This window comes from Bemisia tabaci, chromosome 3, assembly GCF_918797505.1.
Source record: "Bemisia tabaci chromosome 3, PGI_BMITA_v3".
NCBI lineage: Eukaryota > Metazoa > Arthropoda > Insecta > Hemiptera > Aleyrodidae > Bemisia > Bemisia tabaci.
Window position 1 is genome coordinate 50,281,910 of NC_092795.1, and position 23,988 is coordinate 50,305,897.

A 23,988-nucleotide genomic window follows, 5' to 3' on the forward strand; every position below is an offset into this window, starting at 1 on the left:
TTTCAAAACCACGATTTTCTTCCTCTCCATTTCTGTTTTTGATGGAAAAAATATTTAAATCTTTTTATGCTGTTGCGTTATTGGTCTCCTTCAATCAGCATTAACCTCAATCAGCATACATAGCTTTCTGAAACTTGCATGTAAAGCATTTGATGCCTCCAATGGGAAAGAGGTCGCCAAAAAGGAAAGACTATGAATCAAGCCCAGAGATTTGATCTTACCAAATATTAAAACTGGGTAGCAAAGTAAAACGTTTCAATTGTGCAGAATCGTATTTTGGTGGTTAAATACTCTGAGAGTCGATCAAATCGTTGCGTTCAAACTCGGTCGTTGCGTCCAATATTAACGGAGATACCGGTCATTCATTCTCAAGTTCTATAATAATTATAACGAGGCAGGAAGAACTTCAAGATTTTAAAATTTTGATCCCTTGGTCTCGCCTTTTTCAAGATTTTAAAATGTTGATCCCTTGGTCTCGCCTTTGTCCCAAGACTATAAGCAAATACAATGATCAAGCATCATTTTGTCGTCGTTTATTAAAAATGAGCTCTATGCAATGAGCTATAGTCTCTTGAGTTATTCCAGGGTCGGTTTAAGACAATATAGGTCAACAGATGAAAGTCTCGTTTTTCATTCGGAATTGGAGCAAATAAGCTGCACCTATTTGCCCTACGCAGTTAATTATTCAATTTATATTTTCATTAGCAAATAACGGTTTGATTGATCGGCATTGATTTTTATTGAAACAATAACTCCCCCGCCCTTTCATTGTTCGCATTTGCATGAGGTGCAATTTGCAACTTTAACCTTGAAGACAAAACCAAAGAGCTGCAAGAAAGTAAGACGAGGCAATAGATCCATTTATCAGAGTTAGTAAGAGGTTAATCGTGCATTACTCTCTGTAGTATCCGTCAATCTGAAGCTGAACTATGATGTTCTTTATCAAAAGAGGTCCATCGCTGCAGCTCTGTTACCAGAGACATACGTCGAAGGGAGCAACCAATGCACAATTGAGAAGGTAGGGTAAAATTTGTGGATTTGAGTGTTTTGAGCTCATCTGGAAATGCAACTAAAGTCCCTTTTTCCTGTTAACAGAAAGTCGGACAAAAACTGGTCAACGTGCAAACTACACATATATAACTCTATTTAGTACACTGGAAAAAAAACACATTGGATCTAGAGTCCAGACTCTTGAAAACATTGACAAGAAAAAATACTCTTGATTTAATCGAATTTTTCCTTGAATCAAAACGAAATCCGCTTAAATTAAGAGGCTTGGTGCTTGATTTAAGCTAGATTCTGATTGAATCAAGAGTACTTTTTCTTGTCCATGTTTTTTAGAGTCTGGACTCTAGATACAATGTGTTTTTTCCAGTGTATCTCATTTGCACGGTGTATAAATGTTGATAAATACGTAATAGTAAATAAGTGAGAAGGTGGAGAAATGGTGCTGGGTCCACACCATTTCGCGGGGAAAACAAAGCCAAGAAGTTCCAAAAATTATATTAGAGTCAAAAATAGATTTGCTTAAACTCTAATGAGTACCAGTACAAAACTGAGGGGGGAGAGTGTTCAGCTCTGAGGGTCTGTGGCTCAGTCAAAATCCAACTAACCTAACATACAATTAAATGGAAAAAAAAGTGTCTCCAATTCTTAAAAATCGCCACTGCTCCTCTCAACAACTCTCGACCCTTTCCCTAAAATCTACTCAAAAAGACGCCCCCGAGACAGACCTACACATTTCACACGAGTCGCTGAAATCAAAATAATTATTCTCTCCTGGTATGCCATGGGGACAAGTTCCATTAATTAAAAAGGCACTTCGGAGCAGGAAAAGAGCGACATCATTATTACACCAATAAAAACTGCAGGTGACGGATACGGTGTGAGACAGTAGGTAATCAGTATTAGAGCCACGTTAACGAGGTAATCATTGTCACCTCATTACTCGATAGCTTGAGATAAACGCTGTCGAGCACGATCGGAGAATACATGAAGATGAAAGGAATCGATGTAAGTACAACGCGTATTGGGATTTATAAATGACGTTTGGTATGCATCTGACAGAAAGGCTGCTTCTAAAGTGATGTAATAGAGAAATAATTGTCAAAGCCATAAACCATCAGTCATTCGATTTCTCAAGTGGTTGAACTGTGTATCCGCAGTTTTGAACACCTCGATTCGTGTCAGCAATGATGCTCCTTCAAAAAGTGTTGATACCAAAATAGTTGCACGCGAGCAATAATTTTTTGGCATGTCTGTATTGTAAACTGCTACGAAATAATGTTGAAGAATTGAGCTTCTCATAGAATATCCTGCCCCCTGTTCTATAATCAGTAAAAATGTAGGCTTTGGATAGTCTACTTCTGATTCAATGCATTCGATTATACGAGTAGACACGAGTCTACAGGGGCGTTGATATTTCATTTTGATGGGCTCATTTTGATCACAAAAACATAGCTTTGGAGGAAACCAAATTGTTCACAATTGCTAAATGGATTGCATTTTGCAAAAAGGAACCAGGAGCAATGCAACGTTGCTAAGATTGTGCAACTTCATCCATTGCAATATAACTATTGAAATCCTAAAAAAATATGAATTTACATGGAAATTTTTTTCCTTAATTTACAGATTTTATCGAGTAAAAAGAACCTGTTTATTGATAATCAGGTTTTTCTTCCAAGAAAAAAGAAGCTGCACAACCATAGCAACTTGCAATGCTCCTGGTTCTTTTTTGCATAATGCAATCCAAATATGTTCAAAATATCAAACTTTCATATAAAAAATCACCATCACTTGCAGTCATTCCATGAGTCTGAACTTCTATCACTTCAAAGAATTACTGTTGTAGATGCTAACCGGCGCCATTTTAATTTTTATTATCAGATACTGAGGCCTTTGCCATCCGCTAAAGTTTAACCGGCGTTAATTAGTGGTAACAAACGATTGAACAGCATGTCAACTCCACAGGAGCCCCGCGAAGAACAACAAACAATTTCCTGTTTCTCTTGATTGGGTCCGTGTCACTGGAGCGCTTGCACGCACAGCACATGCGTGTGACGGTGACGCAACTCGATGCCCAAAGCTCAACGCATTGGGTCTATTGATTGAATTGTAATGAATTATTGAAAAATAAATAAGGTGTCCTTTGACTACGGTCGTTCATAGGAGGGTATCTCAAAACGAAGTTGGTTTGGAGTTTCAAGGATGGGTGGAAATTCCAAGGGAACTGTGTTTTAGCCATTGGCGGATCCAGCAACTTGGCAACATCGTATTTTCTCCATTTAAACCGACGGAACATGTATCAGAATGCTTAAATTCGTGCCTTGTCTAGTGGTCCATTGTAATGAATTATTGAAAAATAAATAAGGTGTCCTTTAACCACAGTCGTTCATAGGAGGGTATCTCAAAACAAAGTTGGCTTGGAGTTTCAAGGATGGCTGGAAGTTTCAAGGGATCTGTACTTCAGCACTATTTTTCTTGCTCTTAAATTTTCACGAACAAAAACAGTGCCCAAATGAAGCTTACGAATGATGACGTCAATCACAAAGAACAAGCAACTTTTTAATTTTATAAACGTTGCATGTAACATGTTCATTACATCCCAAATGAGACTTAATTTTTGAACTCAATTGAATTAATTCGACATGTATGATGTCCCATTCCGTAGTAAATTAAAAACTGAAGTCGATCGAAGAACCGAGGAACAAAAGTTACGTATTGAAAAATTCCGCAGAACCTTTCAACGCCTCTTTCCGAACCTTTTCCACGTGCCAAGGAAACATCAGGCTGGATATCCAATCCTGAAGCCCACCCCACGAAAAAATTTGAGCCACGCTGGCAAAAAATGTAAAATAATTTCATTTTGTAAGTATAATTTATAATTAGCCAAGCACATCAGCCTTGTTGTTCAGTGTTGTGCCAACACCGACGGTGCACTGTTGCACTCCAATTACTACAATTCTGAAAAAATGTGATGGATTTGACGTTCCACACGTACCAACTACACTAATGCCCATCATTTGTCACAAGCAGTTTCAGGGAGAAGATTGAATTATTGTTAGAAATCCGACTTACTGACCCCAGTAGAGAAAAAGAAAAATTAAAAAAAACACTAGGCTTTCAGGAAAAATTTCCTCGTGAATATGGCAGAAAGAATTTATGAAGGAGAAACGTTCTATGTATTCACAACAAAACTGTTTTTCAAATTCTCAGGCATTTTGCATGCTGATAACCTGGTGAATTTAATTTACACTAACAAAAAAAAACTCTGTACCTGGGACTTAAAGTTCAGGCTATATGAATTTCTGAAGTTTGCGGATCATGTCATAAGAAAACTTGAGGTACAGCTGCCGAAGTTCGGGTCACGCATCTAAAGTACTTTGGTAAAATGGTTAATTGACTCCACTGAAGTTTCAACTGGAGTACCAAAGAGCTTCAGATGTGTGACTCGAACTTCGGCAGCCGGACCCAAGTTTTTGGATGGATAATCTGAAAACCATGTGGCCTAAACTTCGGGTTCCATTTATGAAGTTTTTCTCTCCGTAATATTTCATTAACAATTGCTCGATTTTAAATCTCACAAAGAAGTTCAATCAATCCGCCAAAGCCACACGTATTTTAACTGACAATCATGATTCTACATAAAGCCTCCTCAGAGGTATAAAAGTGAACGATCGGACGAATATTAAACCGTGTCAAAGTGTCACTGCGTGTCAAACACAGGCTGATGCCGTGCGTCGCAGAAACAAGTGTCGAAAAAAGGACTGGTGGACTGGTGGCGCTTTGGTCAAGTGAACGATGGCTGTAAGACCAACGTTGACCCAAACCGGATCTGTGGTCGGGCAGTCTGAACTTCAATCGCATAGAGTGATGTAACCGCCATGAAATGTTGCAGACCGAAGACCGAATTTTTTATTATAATTTTTAGGTTGTCGTTTGACAGCACTTTATGTTGAAGTGGAATTCATCTACATGAAATATCATTTATGCTCGTTAATATGTTTTAAAAGTCTAAAATGTATACTCAAAAAAAAAAACTTGTTTTGATACTCTGTAGATTTTTTTTCTGCCAGTATAAAGGTTGTCATTTGGATTCATAAATTAGAATTGGAAAACAAAAATCATTGAATGGGATGATTCAAGACACCGTTAATTTAAGATGAATCATTTTCAGTCTTTCCACTGCAAGTGAATAATATCCTTATTGTAATCGTATTTTAATATTAAAAAAATATTCAATTTCCGTACAGGGAGTTAAAATATAGGTAATCTTAACAATTGCAATAAAAAAATAAAGAAATAAAAGTTTTGATAACAATTACTTGTAACATTCTATGACACGATCGAACGTTTCGGCTTTTTTTCTCTACTCTTTATAGGGGGAAAATAATGAAGTGGAAAAAATAAGAATACCATAATATTTCATTGTTTTAGAAAAGATGTTTTTGAAAAGTGATTTTACAGGAAAAAAGTACGGTCAGAATAACAATGGACAGTGATGAAGAAAATTTACATCGAATTCGGCAAACCACTTTTTGCCAACAAAATGTGATTCGAAGAAAACGTACCAGAGTAATGATAATTTTACAAAAAAAGTAAACGTTTTTATTACGCTTAAGGTCCAGGAGACCCTTTCAGATCCCTTAGGATGATTATATTATTAAGTCATTAGATTACACTATTATCACATTATACTTGTCAGCACAATCCAAAAATTGATTATTTACATGCTACAGAGAAAACAAAATGCTAAACTATCAAATACGAAGCCTATAAACTACTCCTAGATTGATTTCTGGAGATTTTTCAGGCTAACCACAAAAAAAGAAACACGCAGTTGTCGGCACGCACGAGTGTCTGAAATCCGACGGATGTTTCAAATTGCATTATTTTTACATAGGAGCAGATGACACGACTAAAATTAATGCCCTTAGCTGTTGAGTTACAAGTTCAATGTATACGTACAGATTAAGGTATTGAGAACTGCATGTACCCAATTATTTTATTGCGCGCGTAATGGTGGTAACACGTCACGTGCACCCCACAATCTGTAACCCGTTAAAAGAATTTGAACGTACGAAAAATGTTTGACCTTCATTTCCGTTAATACATTTCTGATCCCTCTGGACCTTTCGTTGAGCCTTTATTTTAATCGCTTAAGTTTAGAAGATCACTCGTTTAACGCACGTAATTTATTATTATATATTTTCCTCGAACGAGGAAAATATATAATTACAAATTATTCTTCGACCTCTCATTTGCGTAGTTTACATCGTCGAGTGACAACTGAGAGAAAATTGTGTTATCGTCGCCAAATTCACATTTCATGATTGAACTTCCCATGGGCCACTTATTTCTTTCAGTGATCATCGACGGTAATTATCACATCATGGACGTCATTTCAGTTGAGTATAAGAGGTAGGGCGGCGAAAATTGATGTTAGGAAGAAGATTTGCTTTGAGAGAGACAAAAACCTCGAATCGATTACATTTGCCCCCAAATAAGATCAAATCTTATATATAAAGGGAGCAGCCACCCCTAACTCCAAACTGTCGTCCTTGTATAATTTTATGAGCCTAGAAGGCGGCTCCGAACTGGAAATCGTGGGTGGGGTTGGAGCCTCCAGAGGGGAGAGCGTACTGCTTCTCCAGGTCGTCGAAAGAGGATGCAGCACCGCTGTTGGGCCTTGGGGCGGAGCGGGAGACCTGTCTGGCCTGGGGAGCCTGGAAGTCGAGGAACTGGGGTGCAGGTCGGGGCTGGCCCCTGGAGCGGCCGGTGGGCACGAAGATGGGGGCGGCGGGGGCAGCAGGGGCGACGGGGGCGGCGCCGGGAACCTGGGCGCGGGGCGGCACTGGGCCCGAGCTAGGGGCGTCGTTGAAGGACTGCTGGGCGAAGGACTGTTGGGCGAAGGATTGCTGTTGAGGGGCGGCGCCGAAGGACTGCTGCTGTTGGAAGGAGGCCTGGTCGGAGTTGATGCCGAATTCGAAGTTGGCCGAGGGGCGCTGGACGGGGGCGACTGGAGCGGCGACTGCGGGGCGGGCCACTGGGCGAGCGCGGCTGGAGATGGCTACGCGGCCTGCGTTGCGGGACGGGAACTGTCGGACAGAGAATGAAGATCATAAGTGAACGGGTTGTTGCAGGAGTGCGCGACATTGGAACTACACTTAGAAGCAGAGCCACTATTTGTGAATGGTCCATATGAGGCCTTGTATGTAACAATAGCGGATGTGAAAAATTACCTTTTAGAAACACGCTTAAAAAACTGTTTTGTTCAAATAAAGATTTTAAATGTTTGGCTCTGGCATAATGTACAGATCTCGAAGATCACACCTCAAGTATAGTCTCAAAATTTTCTCGATGCCAAAACAGTTTTTTTAATGTGTTACGAAAAGGTAATTTTTCACATCCACTATTATTACACATAAGTCATTATATATCTAACTATCTGAATGCCAATAACAAGATATTCAAGAAAATCAACAGATTATTCTGTGATGGCCAACGTGCAAGAGACGTTTCTTTATTGTGGTGTATTACAATATATAGTTTGTTATTCTACTCCTGCGTTTAAGTCTCCAGGCAATTTCATCCACACAAACATACTGAGAATGTTTCCTGTAGGTTAGATCCCAAATCAAGATGGATTCAAGTTTATTCTGCGCATTTTTATTGTAAATTACAGCGAATGATGCGCGTATGATGTGCTATCATGCACCACTGGTGAGACTCAACAAATTTTGGATGAAAGTATGCATTGATGCGGTGGATAAAGTCACATACCTACACTGGGAAAAAAAACACATTGGATTCAGAGTCCAGACTCTTAAAAACATTGACAAGAAAAAATACTCTTAATTCAATCAGATTTAAGCTTAAATCAAAAGGAAATCCGCTCAAATTAAGATGCTTGGTTTTTTTTATTTAAGCTTAAATCTGATTGAATAAAGAGTATTTTTCTTGTCGAGATTCTGGACTCTAGATCCTGTGTTTTTTTTTCCAGAGTACCGCGCATTTAACTAACTTGTGACGATATTTTACAAATCCCTCGGGCTTGAGGCTCAACCTCCCCCTGAAAGCATAAAAGGAGTTTTTAATTTATCAGAGAGCCTTCCCTTTTTGATGTCCTTTGAGCTCTAGAGCTCCATATCGATATGTCCTGTAAGTACGTTAAAGCCCATGAAAGACATAATCATACCTGAGGCTGAGGCTGCGGCTGGGGCTGAGCAATGGGTTGAGGCTGAGCCTGCTGTTGGTCTTCGAAGTCCTGGCCATCGTCGTACTCAGAGGACTCCTCCGAGACGGGGATGCCTTGGTCCCGAGATCCGAGAGCGATCTGGAGCGGGCTGGGACCCTGGAGCCGGGATCCGGAGGGCACCTTCTTCTTCTTGGATTTGGACTCGTCGACGAGGGTGGGTGGGGCGACGGTGATCCCTTCGCCGGAGGGCTGGAATCCGTAGCGGTTGGCGCCGTACTCGACCACGCGCACTTTTCCGGAGTCGTCGACGTAGCCGTACTTGCCCTTGACCTCGCCGTTGGCCAACTTGGTCTCGATCTTGAAGCTACCGTCGGAGCCCTCGAAGCCGTACGTGTAGGAGCCGTCCTCGTTGTGCCTGGAATGAAGCGCAAATTTGGGGACAGCCCTTTAGCGAAGATGTTAAGTTTATAAAATTACAAGGTTATAAAGTTACAAATCACAAACTGATCGCGGTAGACGCACGAGTCTTATGGACAGTCAATTGGAAATGAAGCCAACGTGCGTTAAAATCTAGAAAACCGGAAATCCCAATACAGAATGATCGTAACTAGTGATGCACCAAACAGCGTATCTCTTTGAGGGAAAATTGTACTTGAATGAGCTTTTTCCCTCTGTTTTGAGATTTCCAGTTTTCTGAATTTTAACGCACGTTGGCTACATTTCCGACTTACCGTTTTTACAAAATTTCACTTTACATAGCCAATATTTTGGGGTCAACCTGAGACGTCTGCAGGCAAAAGTTGTCCTACACTGGAAAAAAGAAACACATTGGATCTAGAGTCCAGCGACTCTTGAAAACATTGGTAAGAAAAAATACTCTTGATTCAATAGGATTTTTGCTTGAATCAAAACGAAATCCGCTTAAATTAAGAGGCTTGGTTCTATGATTTAAGCTAGATTCTGATTGAATCAAGAGTACTTTTTCTTGTCGATGTTTTTAAGAGTTTGGACTCTAGATCCAATGTGTTTTTTTTTTCCAGTGTGGGTAAGACAGCTTTTGTCCTAGGTAGATTATGCTTGGCCTCTTATTCGCATGTGATGATTATGTTCAGCTGTGTGATTTTAGCCCATACGGAAAATAGCTTGAGATAAGACACTACTCAAGAATAATTTTAGCGTTAAATATTATTAACAGCGTTGCAGATGCTAGGGGCAAGGTGTCAAAAAATTTGGAAATTTTAATTTCAAGGTGACGCAATTTTCAAACAAAATAAGGTAGTGTCTGCAGCCCTAAAAGTGGATTCAACAAATTCTGACTTCGAGAAAAGGATTTCTCTTTATTCTCTTTCCAATAACGTATCAATCGATGTATGCACAATTGGACTACATTTTGCAATTCTGGGCAAAAATTTCTGGCTACGTTTAGAAACAACGTACGCACCATTGGTTTCCATATGTAAAAAAGTGTTTTTGCGAATGAGCTAAAAATAATAGTTTCTAATTGCATAATGAAGTCCATTTATGATGTTAGTGTCATTTTGATGGAAATTCTTTGGGGTGAAAATTTGTCCCCAAGCTCATTTCCACGCAACCCTCCAAAATTTAAAGGCTCATCTTTCTTCAGAGCCTCCGTTGAACGATTCGTCGTAAAAGTTGAAGTTGACCATCTCAGTTCATTTCAAATATAGTGTAACATACTTCACTAGATGGTCAATAGTACTGATAACCGGACAATGCAAGGCAATAACAAAATTCTTTATATTTCTATTGAGAGGTACCCATTCAAACATGACTATCGCGATGCACTTGGTTATTATGCTTCATTCTTCATTAAAGTATTGGTCCAAATGGAGGAAAGAAAAAAGCCTCGATGCTGCAACTTTTGTGGTGCAATTCATAACGATGAACTTACAGACAGAATACGAACAATAGTAGTAATTCCAATGGGAGAAAATTTTGATATCAGACGAACCAAATTCGATTATTCAGTTCTGAGTTGGTGAATGGGAGGGGGAAGGGGTCAGCGGTGGGAAAAGAACGAGGCGAGACAATGCCCTCACAGTCCAAGTTCACAGCATGCCCACATCGCAGATGATTATATCATTGCAGCAATGTTGTAAAATCTTAAGTTGCCAATAATCTCTTTATTGCTCTTTATAAATGAACACTTTGAGTATGATATAATGAGGCGATTTACATCAGTCTCAAATTGAATAAAATACATTGACTTGGAGTAATTTAAAAAATGCTCAACATTGAGTGATTAGAGCTTATATCTTCAAATACGTCAGAAAAAAAAGAAAAAAAAAAACTTCAAAGTTTTTTCTGTTTCATTTGTTTGGAAATTTTAATATTATAGAACTTTAAATGAAGATACGATTCAAAGTTTTCGCCCATTTTTTGTTTTTGAGTACATCGAATTTTTTGTGCACTATCTAGTCAGTTTTTTTTTTACTTTTATTTGAACGACACGAGGGACGATACAAATTTCTAAGGGGTATAATTAATCAAGCTGGATTTTGGGGATTCTACGAAAAATTTTAAAATTTTTTGGTAATCTCAACGAGTGGACATTAAAGTTTAGTAAAATGTACTCCTTATTTTCTTCTCCTGAATTCTGCGTTTCAAATAATATGAACATATTTCCATAACATTTTAAAACCTATCAAACTCATGTACAATTAGAATATCGCGCAACATAATTTAAACATACATTCAAGTAATTAACGTCAATTTCAACATGTTAGGTAAAGTTTCCAGCATCCACTTAACCCTTTGTCATATTTTACCAAACTTGTCTTTTGTTGCCATTATAGTCGCTACTTATTTCCTTCATTATGCGCCTTCAATCTCAACAGAGACTACTTTCAATACATAACTGCGCTCAAGCTCAACTGCTACCATGTGTGATGGGACAGAATATCCGAGCATTCTCTCTGTCCGTTAGGTTTATGAAGCGCCTTCAAATCGTGCACCCGCAATTTACGTTGCATTAAAATTTAACCTCCTCGCGCGTCGCTCAAGGAAACAGCAGGCGCAAAGGAGAAGAGAAATGAATAATTTCCTATTCTAATCGCAAATTGTAAGAGTAAAATATATTGTATCGGGCATTCTATACTCCAGGTTACTTCCGGGGACTCGGGTGACCTATATACTCAATTCTCCCGAAAATGGATAAATATTCATATTTTTACTAATACATTTTTCCCTAGATCATCCATAAATTATGTGTGTAGTTGCCGAGATCTTTCTGAACCGTTGTTCAAAAAACTTTTAAGACTCGTAAATTTTGGTAATTTCCTCCAATAATGTTAGAATTTATATTTTCGTCGTTGAAATGTAATCTCTTCTCAGTTTTATTTCTGTATTTTCACTGCACTAGAAAAATCGCGCTTGTCTCTATTGTCTCTCTTTTCAATGCTTTTCTCTCTCTCCTGGGCTTCGCTTGATTTATGCTCACCTGTTGATCTGTTTCAGGATCTGTACAGGGGGTGCACGGGGGGTGGTAGGCTGGGCGGAGGTCCTGGTGCGGGTCAGCTGTCCCTTGCCCTGGAAGCGGGATGGAACGGGGGCAGGTTCCTCATAGTCGAAGTCCTGCTCCTGTTCGCCAACAGAGTTCTCTCCGAACTGCTGTCCGTTGGTCAGTCCTGCGATTCCTATCGCTATCAGACATACCTGTGACACAAGGAAATAATAAACGTTAGGCTGTGTTAGAATTTAGGCACCCTCATATACGACATAATTATAGTGAACAGCAACGATAGACATGTATGTATATTTATTAGGGCGATATGACCCGGATTGACTGATAACATGAGGTAATATTCAAGCTTTCTTCCCGATACACGTAGACTGATCAAGCTGTGAACAGTCACAGTGATTTTAGGCCTTTTAAATACTAAGACGGTGAAAGTACAATTGGATTACATTTTGCAATAAGGAACCGCTGTCTCTGGCTCTCCCATAAAAGTACATATTTGCATCGGGAAACCAATGACATTTACGTTGTTTCTAAAATATGCCAGAAATTGTGGCTCCTTATTGCAAAATGTAATCCAATTTAAGCTCGTACATACAGAGCTGCGATATTTTACGAGAGATTTGATTGAATTGACGTTCATCTTGTATGTACACATATTATGCCTAAAGAGTCACCGCAAATAGTATCAAAGAAATAAGGAACAGTTGTATTTGGCTCATTCATCAAAGAACTTACCTTTGTAAGGAAGGATTAATTCCATATATGAGGACCTTTCCGACCAAACAGCAAAATGTACCCACTTCAGCGTCGATAAGATCGTGCAACTCTTCCTTCTTTTTACAAGTATCCGAAATCACTCACTTCGTACGTTTCGCTACCAAAATATTCAAAAACGCACAGAGAAAATTTGAAGAAAACAGATCTTACAGCTCTCTTTTAACCGATCAGTTGAATGTATGCACAATCTTAGCAACGTTGACGTGGGTATATGCTGTTTGGTCGGACAGGTCCTCATATGTTGATTTTAAAATGAGCCAAAAATAGTTGTTTTTCATTGCAAAACGTAACTCATCGTTGTTTTTTTTTTTTTTTTTTTAAAGAAAACACCTCTTTTTTACATATTTCCTACATCACCATCAAATGCACAGAATTGGAGGTGGTGGCGATTCTCGTGATTTGGCAACACTCCATTTGGACGTATGAAAAACAATCGATTCTTGGTGAGGCAGCTTGCCTCACCTAAATCGATATTTTTAAAGGGTTTAAATGGAGAGAAAAGAGTGTTGCCAACTTGCAACTTGCGATATGTTACTGATTGGAAGAGACTTAAAACACTGCGGAATCGGAGTTTTAGAGTGCTTAGGTGTGCCCGATTAAAATAAAACGGGGCTATCAATGTTGGCAAAATAGCGTCGCGTCGGTCTCGCGCCATTACTTTCTCCGCTGGATTCACTTTGCGACTGTGAAAATTACTGGCATCGGTTACCATGGGTTTATCCAATGGTGAGGAATCAGTGCCTACTGATTCGTGTGATCAGCATACACGATGATGAGTCCCATTTTGGCTGTTGTCACGTTGACGATTTATTTTCAATTTATGCAACGTGAACGTTACGTTTGGTTTGGATAAAACTAGAAAATCGCCACTTTTCTCATTTGGCACCTAGAATAAACGATCTCCTTGAAAAGAGATTGGTGATATTCGTCTCATGATCATCAGTAATGGCTGATTCATAGAGATTAAAGTAAATTTCAACATCGTCCAAAGGTATAAACATGCAGGTTGCCAATTGAAAGAAATATCACTTTTTGAACAATACTAGTGATGAAAACGACTCTTTTTCAAGTAAAACAGAAGATGCGACTATATCAACTTCTGTGTCGTGCGTATTGCGGCTGAAAAATTGAAGGAGATATTTGCGTCTATCAGATCACAACAAGATCTACGTGTTTAAAATTAACATTCGTAAAGTGGCAGGAATACAGACTACGTCATTTGTATATGCTCTAATTTATATTTGATGTGTGTTAAAAATATTTGCTAATATCTCGTTCAGGAGTTGATTTCTGAAATTCTCGTTGTATGATTCCTTTTCTATGCTAAATTTGAAAACATTTCATGCGAAACTAATCAATTTCTAGTTCAGACCCTGTCTAGTGGTCTATTTTGAAGAGGTAACATACAACTTAATCCTTTAATTCGTTACTTGTGTAGTGGCTTATGATCAGTGTTGAGCCAGACATTATTATTTACATGCAGCAAATAAGATACAAATAGGCCCAATGAAGGCCCAGATAAACCTGCGAGGTACAAACGCTTGTTGAAAGTGAAACACTAATAGGCAAAGAGGATTTCAATAGCTCGACGTTAAGCGATCGAAATCCTGGCTTCCTATATCGAAGTTTCACTTTCAACAAGCGTTTGTACTAGTAGGTGTATCTGCCACTTCAGGGATCCCATTGGCGATTTACAACCATTTACAAGCATTCACGGGCCGATACACAAGTAACAGATTAAAAGCTTGTTGAAATTGAAACACCAATAGGCAAGGAAGATTTCGATAACTCGACGTCGAGCGATTGAAATCCTGGTTTCCTATTGCGCTGGGAAAAAAAAACACATAATGGATCTAGAGTCCAGACTCTTGAAAACATTGACAAGAAAAAATACTCTTGATTCAATCGGATTTTTGCTTGAATCAAAACGAAATCCGCTACAATTAAGAGGCTTGGTTCCTGATTTAAGCTAGATTCTGATCGAATCAAGAGTACTTTTTCTTGTAGATGTTTTTAAGAGTCTGGACTCTAGATCCAATGTGTTTTTTTTTTCCAGTGTGGTCTTTCACTTTCAACAAGCGCTTGTAACTAGCAGGTGTATCTGCCACTTCAGGGATCCCATTGGCGTTTTAAAAGCGTTTCTATTCGCCACGTTTGAAGCATTTCCATTAGCCACGTTTGATTTGACAACATGCCGACGTCGTACGTGAGGATGAGCCAGACGTCGCGTCGTCGTCTGGAGGAAGACGCTAGAGTTGAGCGTCCTGGCGAGGTTATCAACGGCGGCGGCAGCGCGCGGTGATGTCATCTTCTCTACGTTACGCGACTTCTACATTGTGGATCCCGGGTTCACTCACACCCACAACACAACGGTTCCATATTCTACACCAGCGGCGCGGCGTAGCTCTACGTAACGCTGCGGTTTCGGGCGCACGTTTTTCGCGTCACCACCGCACCGTCGCACGTCGTCTCACGAAACGGGACACCCCAGCGCCGCAACGCACACCGGTCGACGTCAACATTCAACGCTTGAGCGAGTTTTATTAAGCACTCGGCCGATGAAAATCGCTTTTGGATTTCAATCTGCCTCTAGTATTCTAGTATATTCTAGTGGCAATGGAAGATGTGTGGAAAACTAGTGAAAAATGATGGACTAATTGGATTACATTTTGCAATAAGGAACCACTATTTCTAGCTCATTTTAAAAAAAAAAAACAAATATGCCAGCGGTTTTCTTGAGCAGAAAGGTGCTCTTATGGAAGAGCTAGAGATATTGGTTCCTTATTGCAAAATGTAGTCCAATTATAAGGTCTGTCATAAATTGTCGTTGGTCAGTCTATTACTTAAGTACCTTTTTGTCTATTGCAAACACGCTCTTTCATCAACAGGACGCTCCATTTCTCTTTTTTTTATCGCTTTGTCTATCGATTTCATTAATGAACCCGCAGGAGTATGTTTTATGGGTTATCATTACTTTTCTTTCCCACCTATGAGGTTAGTTTCTAGAAGAGCCTCATTATGGGAGAACCCACTTCTCAAAAGTTTTGAGAAAATCGTCGTTTTGTATTTATAATTTTAGCGACAACTATATTCGGCCAAAACTATCGAAGAATATAGATACGGCTCATATTTCCTAGCGTTTAATTCATCTGAGGCGATAGTAATATCTTTGAAGACGATAATATTGTACATTAAAGAGGGTTCCAGGTAGTCTCGGATCTTTCAGGGTAGAAAATTTCTTTTTTCCCCTCCCATGCGACCTGGTGATTCCCTTTTATCTTGAAATTTCGATCCGATGTAACTCTTACCAGGAACTTTCGCTAATAAAATAGATAATTTGCCATTTTTGGAGGCTAAACCAGTATTCAATAGATAAATAGCAAAATTCAACATTTACACCTTAAGTTCTCGGGGCCGACGCATGACAGTCGGTCTCTCCTATTCACGAATTTGCTCTACCTGCAAGTCTTTATGATAAAATTTGTGTACCCTTTCATTTTTCAGCAGGGTAAAGTTTTGATCTGCCCTGTGTCGAGACGATTGAGCTCTAAGCATTCAACAGAAATCGCGAACAAAAAGTTCTCGAAAACAAACAACTTTCACTTTTATTGGCACCGCAAAAAAGCACGCGCAGACTAGTCCGTTGTTCATTCATGAGACTAGACGCGAGGGAACCGATGTTTTCAAACTTTAGTACTTGCCCAATCATTTGTTCAACGTGTAGTTCTTGGAAATGAATTAGGTTGTTGATCAGTTGAAGGCAACTAATCCAAGAAAAAGAGGAAACATTTGTTGAAGTAATAAAGCACTGTGACCTATAGTTTGAATGAGTTTTACTGGTCTTAAGACCTAAATGATTACAAATCGGACATTCTGAAATTAGGTAATTCAATTTATTTAAATGAGGCATTTAAGGATATTCAAATTGAATATACAAAGTTATTTTTTATATTTTGCAGATTTATTGATTTTCCCCTTTTTTGATTCTTCTTTAAATGTCTAGAAGATCATCGTGTGTCTAATCCATTCCAACCTCCTGATGTTTTATATTTTAAGAATAGGTTAATTTTTTTTAAAAAAAAATAATTAAATAAAGACATGACAGACGGCACATTTCCTTTAACATGTCTAAATTTTTTAATGCAAAAGAAAACAAAGAGGTTCGAATTTTACAGTGAAAATTATTTTCCGTTTTTAACTTTAACAAAACTAAATGTTAAGAAGAGAAGCTGCTTAGATCTTGCGGTAAGCTCTGTAGATATACTTCTAATCTAAAATAAATAAATCACGGTCGATCAAATGTTTCTACGAATCTGGGTGTTTCCTTGGAAATTTTAAAACCACCTAGTGCGATACTTACACGCACAAAACAAAAATTAATTTTTTTAAATAGTTGCTAGGGTCCTCAACAACGTTTTTACTCCTCGTAGAACTTGCTCTGTTTCACAGCAGTCTACAAAACTTCAACTAGCATGTCAACTAGCTAGTCTACAAACTAGCATGCAAAAGCACTAGAACCCAGCAACAGCACCTACCAAGACCGATGTTAAACAATGGCCCCTCTTTGAGTCCTGACTCATTGAATCAGAACGTAACAAAGTCAGCATTTTATAGGCGTGACCGGTTATATTCGTAAGTTATAGTCAGGCCTTGGCATTGATCAAATGCTCACGAGTTCGCGCAGCTTCCTCCTGGTCGATTTGTTGATTTCCCTTTTTTGTTTTTGCAAAAAAAAAAGACATCAAAATCGTTCAAGTTTTTCCCTTTCAGGATCAGGGATGTTCCACTCGCATAATCCGTTTTTGATTTCCGGGCTGAAATTTTCCAGTCGTAAATTTCGTGTCGGTCACTCACTAATACGATTCATTTCCAGCCTCTATTTCTCATCTAGGAGCTTCATCTTCCAATATTCATACTAGATCGTTAAAAAAAATATAGCTATATTCGGTCAGACTGGGCGTGTCGCAAGAGTTTTTCCTTTATGAAAATGCTTAACGAATGTAACACTAGCAAATATGGCTTCTTCAGATTCTTAGATTATTCATTTCCAAACTTGAACTGTGAAAGAGAATTAGCATTCATTTTCTCGCTTATCTAACTTTTATAAATATCTATGAAGAACAACACTGGGAATATTTTTTCGGAGGTATGGAGTCGTCAACCTACACTTTTCATCACCTATTTTTAAATAAGATCCTTCTCAGCATGATTTGAAGTGGAAACTCTGAAAGTGGGACCCTTATTGCTGTGTGAGAGAAATTGTGATCATTACATGATGCCGAAAAATTACGTATTGATGTGATTTAAACATTTGCATAATGGACGTAGATTATTTCATAGTTAAAAACTTGCATGTGTTTCTTTCAAAAAATGTTTAAACCAACGAAGCACGGGCTTAGGTTTACGTTCCCTAACTAGTTTTGCATTTAGAGACATTTTTCCCGGACAATAAATGCGGACCTAATTAATTTCTTCATTTATTTCATTTTACTATTCGGACTTGTAGTATACTCTTCGTCGTAAAACGTTACAAGCACATTTACTTTAAACTCTCAAAACTGCAGAAAATACTCCTCTAACAAGGTATATTTATTTTCAATCTCTAGAAACAACTTGGAACATGCTGCCGTGCAAAGGCAAAACGCCGCACTAGCCTTCAGATGTTGCCAAATTTCCCTCCATAAAAACCGAATTTACTGAGAAATTGTGAATATTCTTCGTTAAAATTTTCAAACAAATTGGTTCGCTATTTAATCTAAAATGTCTGTACATTTCAAGAAAAAATATGCATAGGTCTCCTAAAATACACATATTTTATCGGGGGCAATTTGGCAAAGTTTGAATGTTCATACATCGTTTTTCCTTTGCACGGCAGTATGAATAGGCATTTTGACCACGTTGGTAAGCCCCGAGTGCAAATTTTTCCGGTAGCTGGGTGGAGTCGTTTGGCCGAGGACAAGTCGTGCGGAATGCGAAACTACGTCGAGGCAGAGCACATGTTAGCATTGATGTGGCGCAAAAGTCGATCAGACGGATTCGCCATGAATTACCGAAGTTTCACCGCACGTGGTTATTCTCATGACTCAAGTAAAGCCACCAAGACGGGGAATCTCGCTCAATTTAAATCGAAAGCTTTTACAAGGAGGAATTCTTACACCCCACTCTTCATCAATAGTTTCTGAGCCTCCTCCCTGATAGAAATAAACCAAACTGATGCGGGCCGATTATTGAAATTGATAGACAAAGCTATAGACAAAGAAGATATAAGGGATATGGAGGGATCCTATTGGTGAAAGTGTGTGGTTGCAATGGATAAAGAAGATAGGTAATAGACTAACTAACGGCAATCCACGAGAGACCCTGTCGTTAGTCAAGCATTTTTTCCCTTAGTCTATATAGGAGTCATCCATTAGAATTGCTCTATATTCCGTGTATCTTCTTTTTCTGTCATTTTGTCTATAATTTCAATAATCAGACCGCTGGACTGAACGCATAGGTAGATTGTAGGAGGGGGGCGTATCGGGCGCCCCCCCCCCTCCCCCCCGTTTGCCCGATAAAAAGGAGGAAGAAAAAAGGGAGGAAAGAATAAGGAAGGGTGCTCATATTTGGTAATTATTTATGACGATATTAATTCAAAATGCATATTAGATGCTTCAAAAATTCGAAAATCTTCCAAGGAAGTCATACGGACGAATCCTCTTTCCACCTCCACCCCCCACCCCCGTTCAAAGTGTCTGGATCCGCCTATGACTCAACGAGACTTGACTTGGACTGGCTGAAAGGAGTAGGATGTATCAAAAGTAATTTCGATCAAGGCATAGAGATCCACCGGTATGGAACGGGTCGTATGTCCGGAACTCTTCCTCATAATTAGTTTCTTCCTAATTATGTCATCAATATTGTCTTTACATTGAGCTCAATTACGACCAGGGATCTGTTAGCGAACTGCTTGCGGATTATCTTTCACACGGCTTGTGACGCTACCGAACAAAGTTCTTTCAACCTGCTACTGATTTATCCCTATACATATTCCATGTTATAATTTCACTTTATTGAGTGAAATGGACCCATTCGAGGAAAACTTATTATCGTACTTAACCCAGGCTACCATATCCTGACGTCACAATCTGACTTTACGTATTTTATCTACCTTAACTTAACTCAAGTAATCAAACTAGATAACCTAGTAGCACTAATTTAAGTCAACTAATCCACGTGACATAACGCAGGCGTGTGGCGTGTAGTTTTATAATTTCAATGGCATCACGGGATGCCCAAAGAGATGTGTGGTCAACTGAATTTTTAATTTTTTTTTGGACGGCTCCAGGCGCGGGTCGTCACTGAGTGAGTAGTTGCCCTATTTATGGTAAAATAAACATGGAATGGCCAAATGGCAATGGCTACTTTCTTCATTAATGCAAGTAATTCAATCTGACCCTGCGTTGATGACCTTTGCAGCCTACTCGCTTGATGAGCCCAGTGCAAGTTGAAAGTCCCCAGGCGACAAGTCAATTTGCTCAAATTTGCATTAAGAAGCAGCGTTGGCTGGCCGATCGGGTAAAATGATCAAAGGCAAGTGTCTGGCCATCAAAGGAAGCAAAGTTGCAAAATCGAAGGAAATTCGTTGAATCCGTTGTGATAATCGATTTAAAATTGACCAATCTCACTGCGTGTTTCAAACGCTTCACACTCACGCAGAGGCAAGGTTCCAAGCCGGAAGAATTACGTCGGCAGGTGACGATAAAAAAACACCCTTGTGATTTTTTTTCTTCGGTAGATTAACTCTTAATTTATGTTTGTAGAGCGAGGATGTTTATTTTAGCCAGGAGATGTCATATTTGGAAGCAGTGAACTTCAGTTATTATTGGAAAAGACGATGTATACAATTTTGCGACTTTTTTTCTATCAAGAGAGACAGGCAATGAATGTTCACAAAATGGTCAATGAGTGACTCAGAGCAAATGAAATTTACGTCAAAGAGACAGCTCCTCCCCCCTCCCCCTCTTTATTAAGGCATACTCGTACAAAAATGTTGAAAGCAATGAAAGTACAAATAATGACCTACAGTTATCTGCTAGATTGATGTTAAATTAACATTGCCCACATCCAAATTTGGTTCTCTTAAACTATGTTCGTAACATAATCAATCAAATTGAAGTAAACACATTAGACTTTTTCAGGTTATATGACTGTAAAATTTTTTTCAACTCATTGATATTTTACGGTGATTTATATCCCGGTGACATATTAATGGCAAATCGGACTCAATAAAATGATTTGACAGAACTAGTTTAGAGTCACGAAGGCTTCGATTTGTTTTTACGCTATATTGATTCTTCGAGCGTTACATCATCTGTCAGGAAGAAAACCTATAATGTTCGCAATTTTTCCCAAAAGAAGATCACAAGATGGTGATATATGTTGCACAAGATTAAACTCTGTGATAAGGTTTAGAACGAGACAATTGAAAATAAATAGAAATAATAATTACACCAATTAGCCCACCTAAAACAGAAACCACACGGCATTCAACTAGATTGCGTTTTGCAAAAAAAAAAAAAAAAAAAAAAAAAAACCCCAGAGCATTCCAATGTCACCAAGATTGTGCAACTTTTTTACCTTGCAAATATAAACTGACCATCTGAAACAAGTGTTACCTTTATTCCCAAAAAGCTGTAAATTTAATTTTTTGCATGATTTTAGTACTTTTATTGCAAAGAATAGAAGTTGTACAATCCTAGCAACATTGGATTGCTCTTAGTTTCAGAATGTTGCAAAATGCAAACCAACTCATCTGAAAGACATGTATTAGTAGGATACAACTATTGATCCCCCTATTCTTTCATTTTAAAGAAAGCATTACGTTAGATATACGCGGTATAAACGTAATTGCGATTGAATATACATCCGTTTGAAATCCAAAAAGAAAGAAGGAAAGAGAAAGCAAAAATGTGCACTGCACAATCCGCATGTCATATTTTAAGTTATTGCTTCCGGCGATCTATTGAGCACGTCTTTGAGTGTTCAAAAATAATACGACGATTCGGAAAAAAACAACGCACTCTCAATTTGACTACTTTCGAGTAATCACTTCATCTGCCTATATAATGAGCATCTATTAATAGATGCGTTTTATTCCAGTACCTACAGATTAATGGGTGTATTACACCTGGCGAAACCCGTGTTCGTTTAAGACGTAAAAAAAGAAAAATCAGTTTCGCAATTCCTGCAGTCAATCTTGTAGACAGTGGCAGGGTTACAAAGCAATTTCGATTCCTACCTCATTAATGAAAAAGACCATTTTGAAAGTAGAATATGGACACTTTACAAATCAAAAGAGATTGAATGAAAGCCTCAAAAAATAACTGACTCATGATTAGAATCACTTGAAATATTCAACAAGCTAATTGAATAGAAAGTAATCTTCCGGAAGTGATGGGTCTTACTTTCTATTTGTCCCTGTTGCACTTTTTTCATTAGATTTTACACTTTAAAAAAGATCCAGCCAAAGTCTCGTGTGTACGTACAGCCTAACATATATCTCACTTATAAATAACGAAGTTTTTTTGATCAGATTAAAAACATTTATAGTCAGCTTGATTGTGGTCTTGACGTCCCTAACCCCTCCACTCTCTATGAACAAAACAACTCCTACGGGAATCTGACCTTGATTTAGCAGGTTCGTTATTGCAAGTTTTGACATATTCATGAATTTTAAGAAAAGACGAATCCTAACACCATAAAGGAGAGGTGTAAAAACTTTAAATTTTCCAGATTTTTAATCACTATCAAGCCTGTCGTTGCTATTGTTCTAGTGAGAGAGAAAAATTCGTACACCTCCCCCCCCCCTTTTCCTCGGATTAGCCCTCGCAGTTAACCTCTCCATGGGATTGAACCCTCTGGGGTCTTCAATGCCAAAACAAATTAATAAACGTTTGCATAAATTTTCTTTATTTAAAGCAGCTTTTTGTCCTTTACATATAGTCAATCCTTTTGGATGCCTAAAAACAGGTATATTTTTGTGCTCAAATTCAAAAATCACTCCCTCAACGATTTCACCTGTATTTCATCTCTGATTTTCACTTTTTCATTTAGGAGCCCTTCTAGTATTCACGGAAAAAAGGAGGTTGAATTCCGATTTGGACACTCCTAATTAATTGTGGTAGTATCCCAATGATTTAAGCTACTAACCCACGTTCTGTGATACTACCCTAACTTGAGTTGCGGTAAGACAAAAATTAATTGAAAATGTCCGAATCATCCCACAAATTGGAATAGTACCAAAATTTAAGAGAAAACCTCTAACACTTTCTTTCCGTGTTTTTGAAGAATGGTTTCCTGATTTCTCTAATTTCAGGATTTTCTGTAAGGCAAATCGGATATCCGTGAAAACCTGTTTAGCATTATTTACAAAAATGGCGTATGACCTTTGCAGTGCTGCTCAATTTGTACAATTTCATGTATAATTCGCAGCAAACTAAACAAACGCACGTGGTAACAAGTTTCACGAAAAAAATGATTTAAACTACTGTAGATTTTTTGATAAAAACTCCAGCAGGAACCTCAGATTGCTTAGTTGTGACTCATGCACAGAATTTTACAATCATCTAAGCAGCATTGAACATCTGATACGTCGTTTCTACACAAAATAGCATGTTCAGAATTGAACACACAGCCGTAAGGAATACTTTCAGCGACAGTGTAGTAACGTATGAATACCAAGAAAATCAGATACGCAGTTCTACGTAACTTTCTTGCAAAGGTAAGTTGTAAGCGGAAGCAAAGAAAGAGCGAGATGTTGGGTACGATTACTTACTGGTAAAACTAGGTGAATCCGTAACGTAAACATTGTGGGTGGACGACAAACGTGTGGACAGACGAACCGGCGAGCGAGGAAAGACCGTGCCATCGTAACGCACGCCGAGTTCGGTTCATCTGGCCGCTCTAATGTCAGGGTCAGGGGTGGGGGCAGGGGAGGGAACACCGCGCTGGCAGCTTGCGGAGCGCTGGCTGCTGCGCTAAGTCAAAGCTCAGTCTCGTTGACAAAGTCGAATTTCACGTGCTTCATGCACAAAAATGTATATTTGCCTCTACGACGCAATGGAGTAAAATTTCCCAATCAATTGAAAACTTTGAAGTTCTATACACATGAAGTATTCCAGTGCTGTTCTTGGAATCGAAGTTTCCAGTTCAAGAAACCGAATTTCGGTTAAAATAACTGAAGTTCAAATCGTTTCATCGGTTACTTCTATTGACGAGGCGTGAATGATCGAATATGACCCATGAAATGAAGGGAGATTCTGCTGTTTGAAAAACAGAATGAATGACGTCGGCTGCAGTTTTTTCGAGAGGCATCATTACAGCCATTCTGGGCGTTAAGGCTCAGTTTTTGAAAATATTTTCAAAGTCACGTTTCCGCGTATCCAGTCTCCGAGGCTATAACTCGTTCAGAGACTTAAACGCGTGGTTAGAAAAGCAAGCCAACTTTTCAGGTCCCAGTTTTTATGTTATAAGGAGCGTTCATAGATTAAGT

General features: G+C 38.7%; 1 protein-coding gene across 1 annotated transcript; it reads right to left on the reverse strand.

Annotated features, from left to right (window-relative positions):
* Nucleotides 1-5,422: 5,422 nt before the first annotated feature.
* Cpr97Ea (cuticular protein 97Ea) lies at nucleotides 5,423-23,379 on the reverse strand. The gene is made up of 4 exons (XM_019041739.2): nucleotides 23,272-23,379; nucleotides 11,658-11,872; nucleotides 8,198-8,612; nucleotides 5,423-7,097 (listed from the first exon to the last, which is right to left on the reverse strand). The coding sequence occupies exons 1-4, from the start codon at nucleotides 23,362-23,364 to the stop codon at nucleotides 6,579-6,581; spliced, it is 1,242 nt and encodes a 413-aa protein (XP_018897284.2). The 5' UTR covers nucleotides 23,365-23,379; the 3' UTR covers nucleotides 5,423-6,578.
* Nucleotides 23,380-23,988: the final 609 nt, after the last annotated feature.

Excerpts from the sequence above, each read along its gene's own strand:
- Cpr97Ea (XM_019041739.2), bottom strand. The coding sequence starts at position 23,364 with ATGGCACGGTCTTTCCTCGCTCGCCGGTTCGTCTGTCCACACGTTTGT. Across the intron at positions 11,873-23,271 it reads GGATTCACCTAGTTTTACCA|GTATGTCTGATAGCGATAGG; the intron begins GTAAGTAATCGT and ends CTTGTGTCACAG. Across the intron at positions 8,613-11,657 it reads ATCCTGAAACAGATCAACAG|GCACAACGAGGACGGCTCCT; the intron begins GTGAGCATAAAT and ends GCTTCATTCCAG.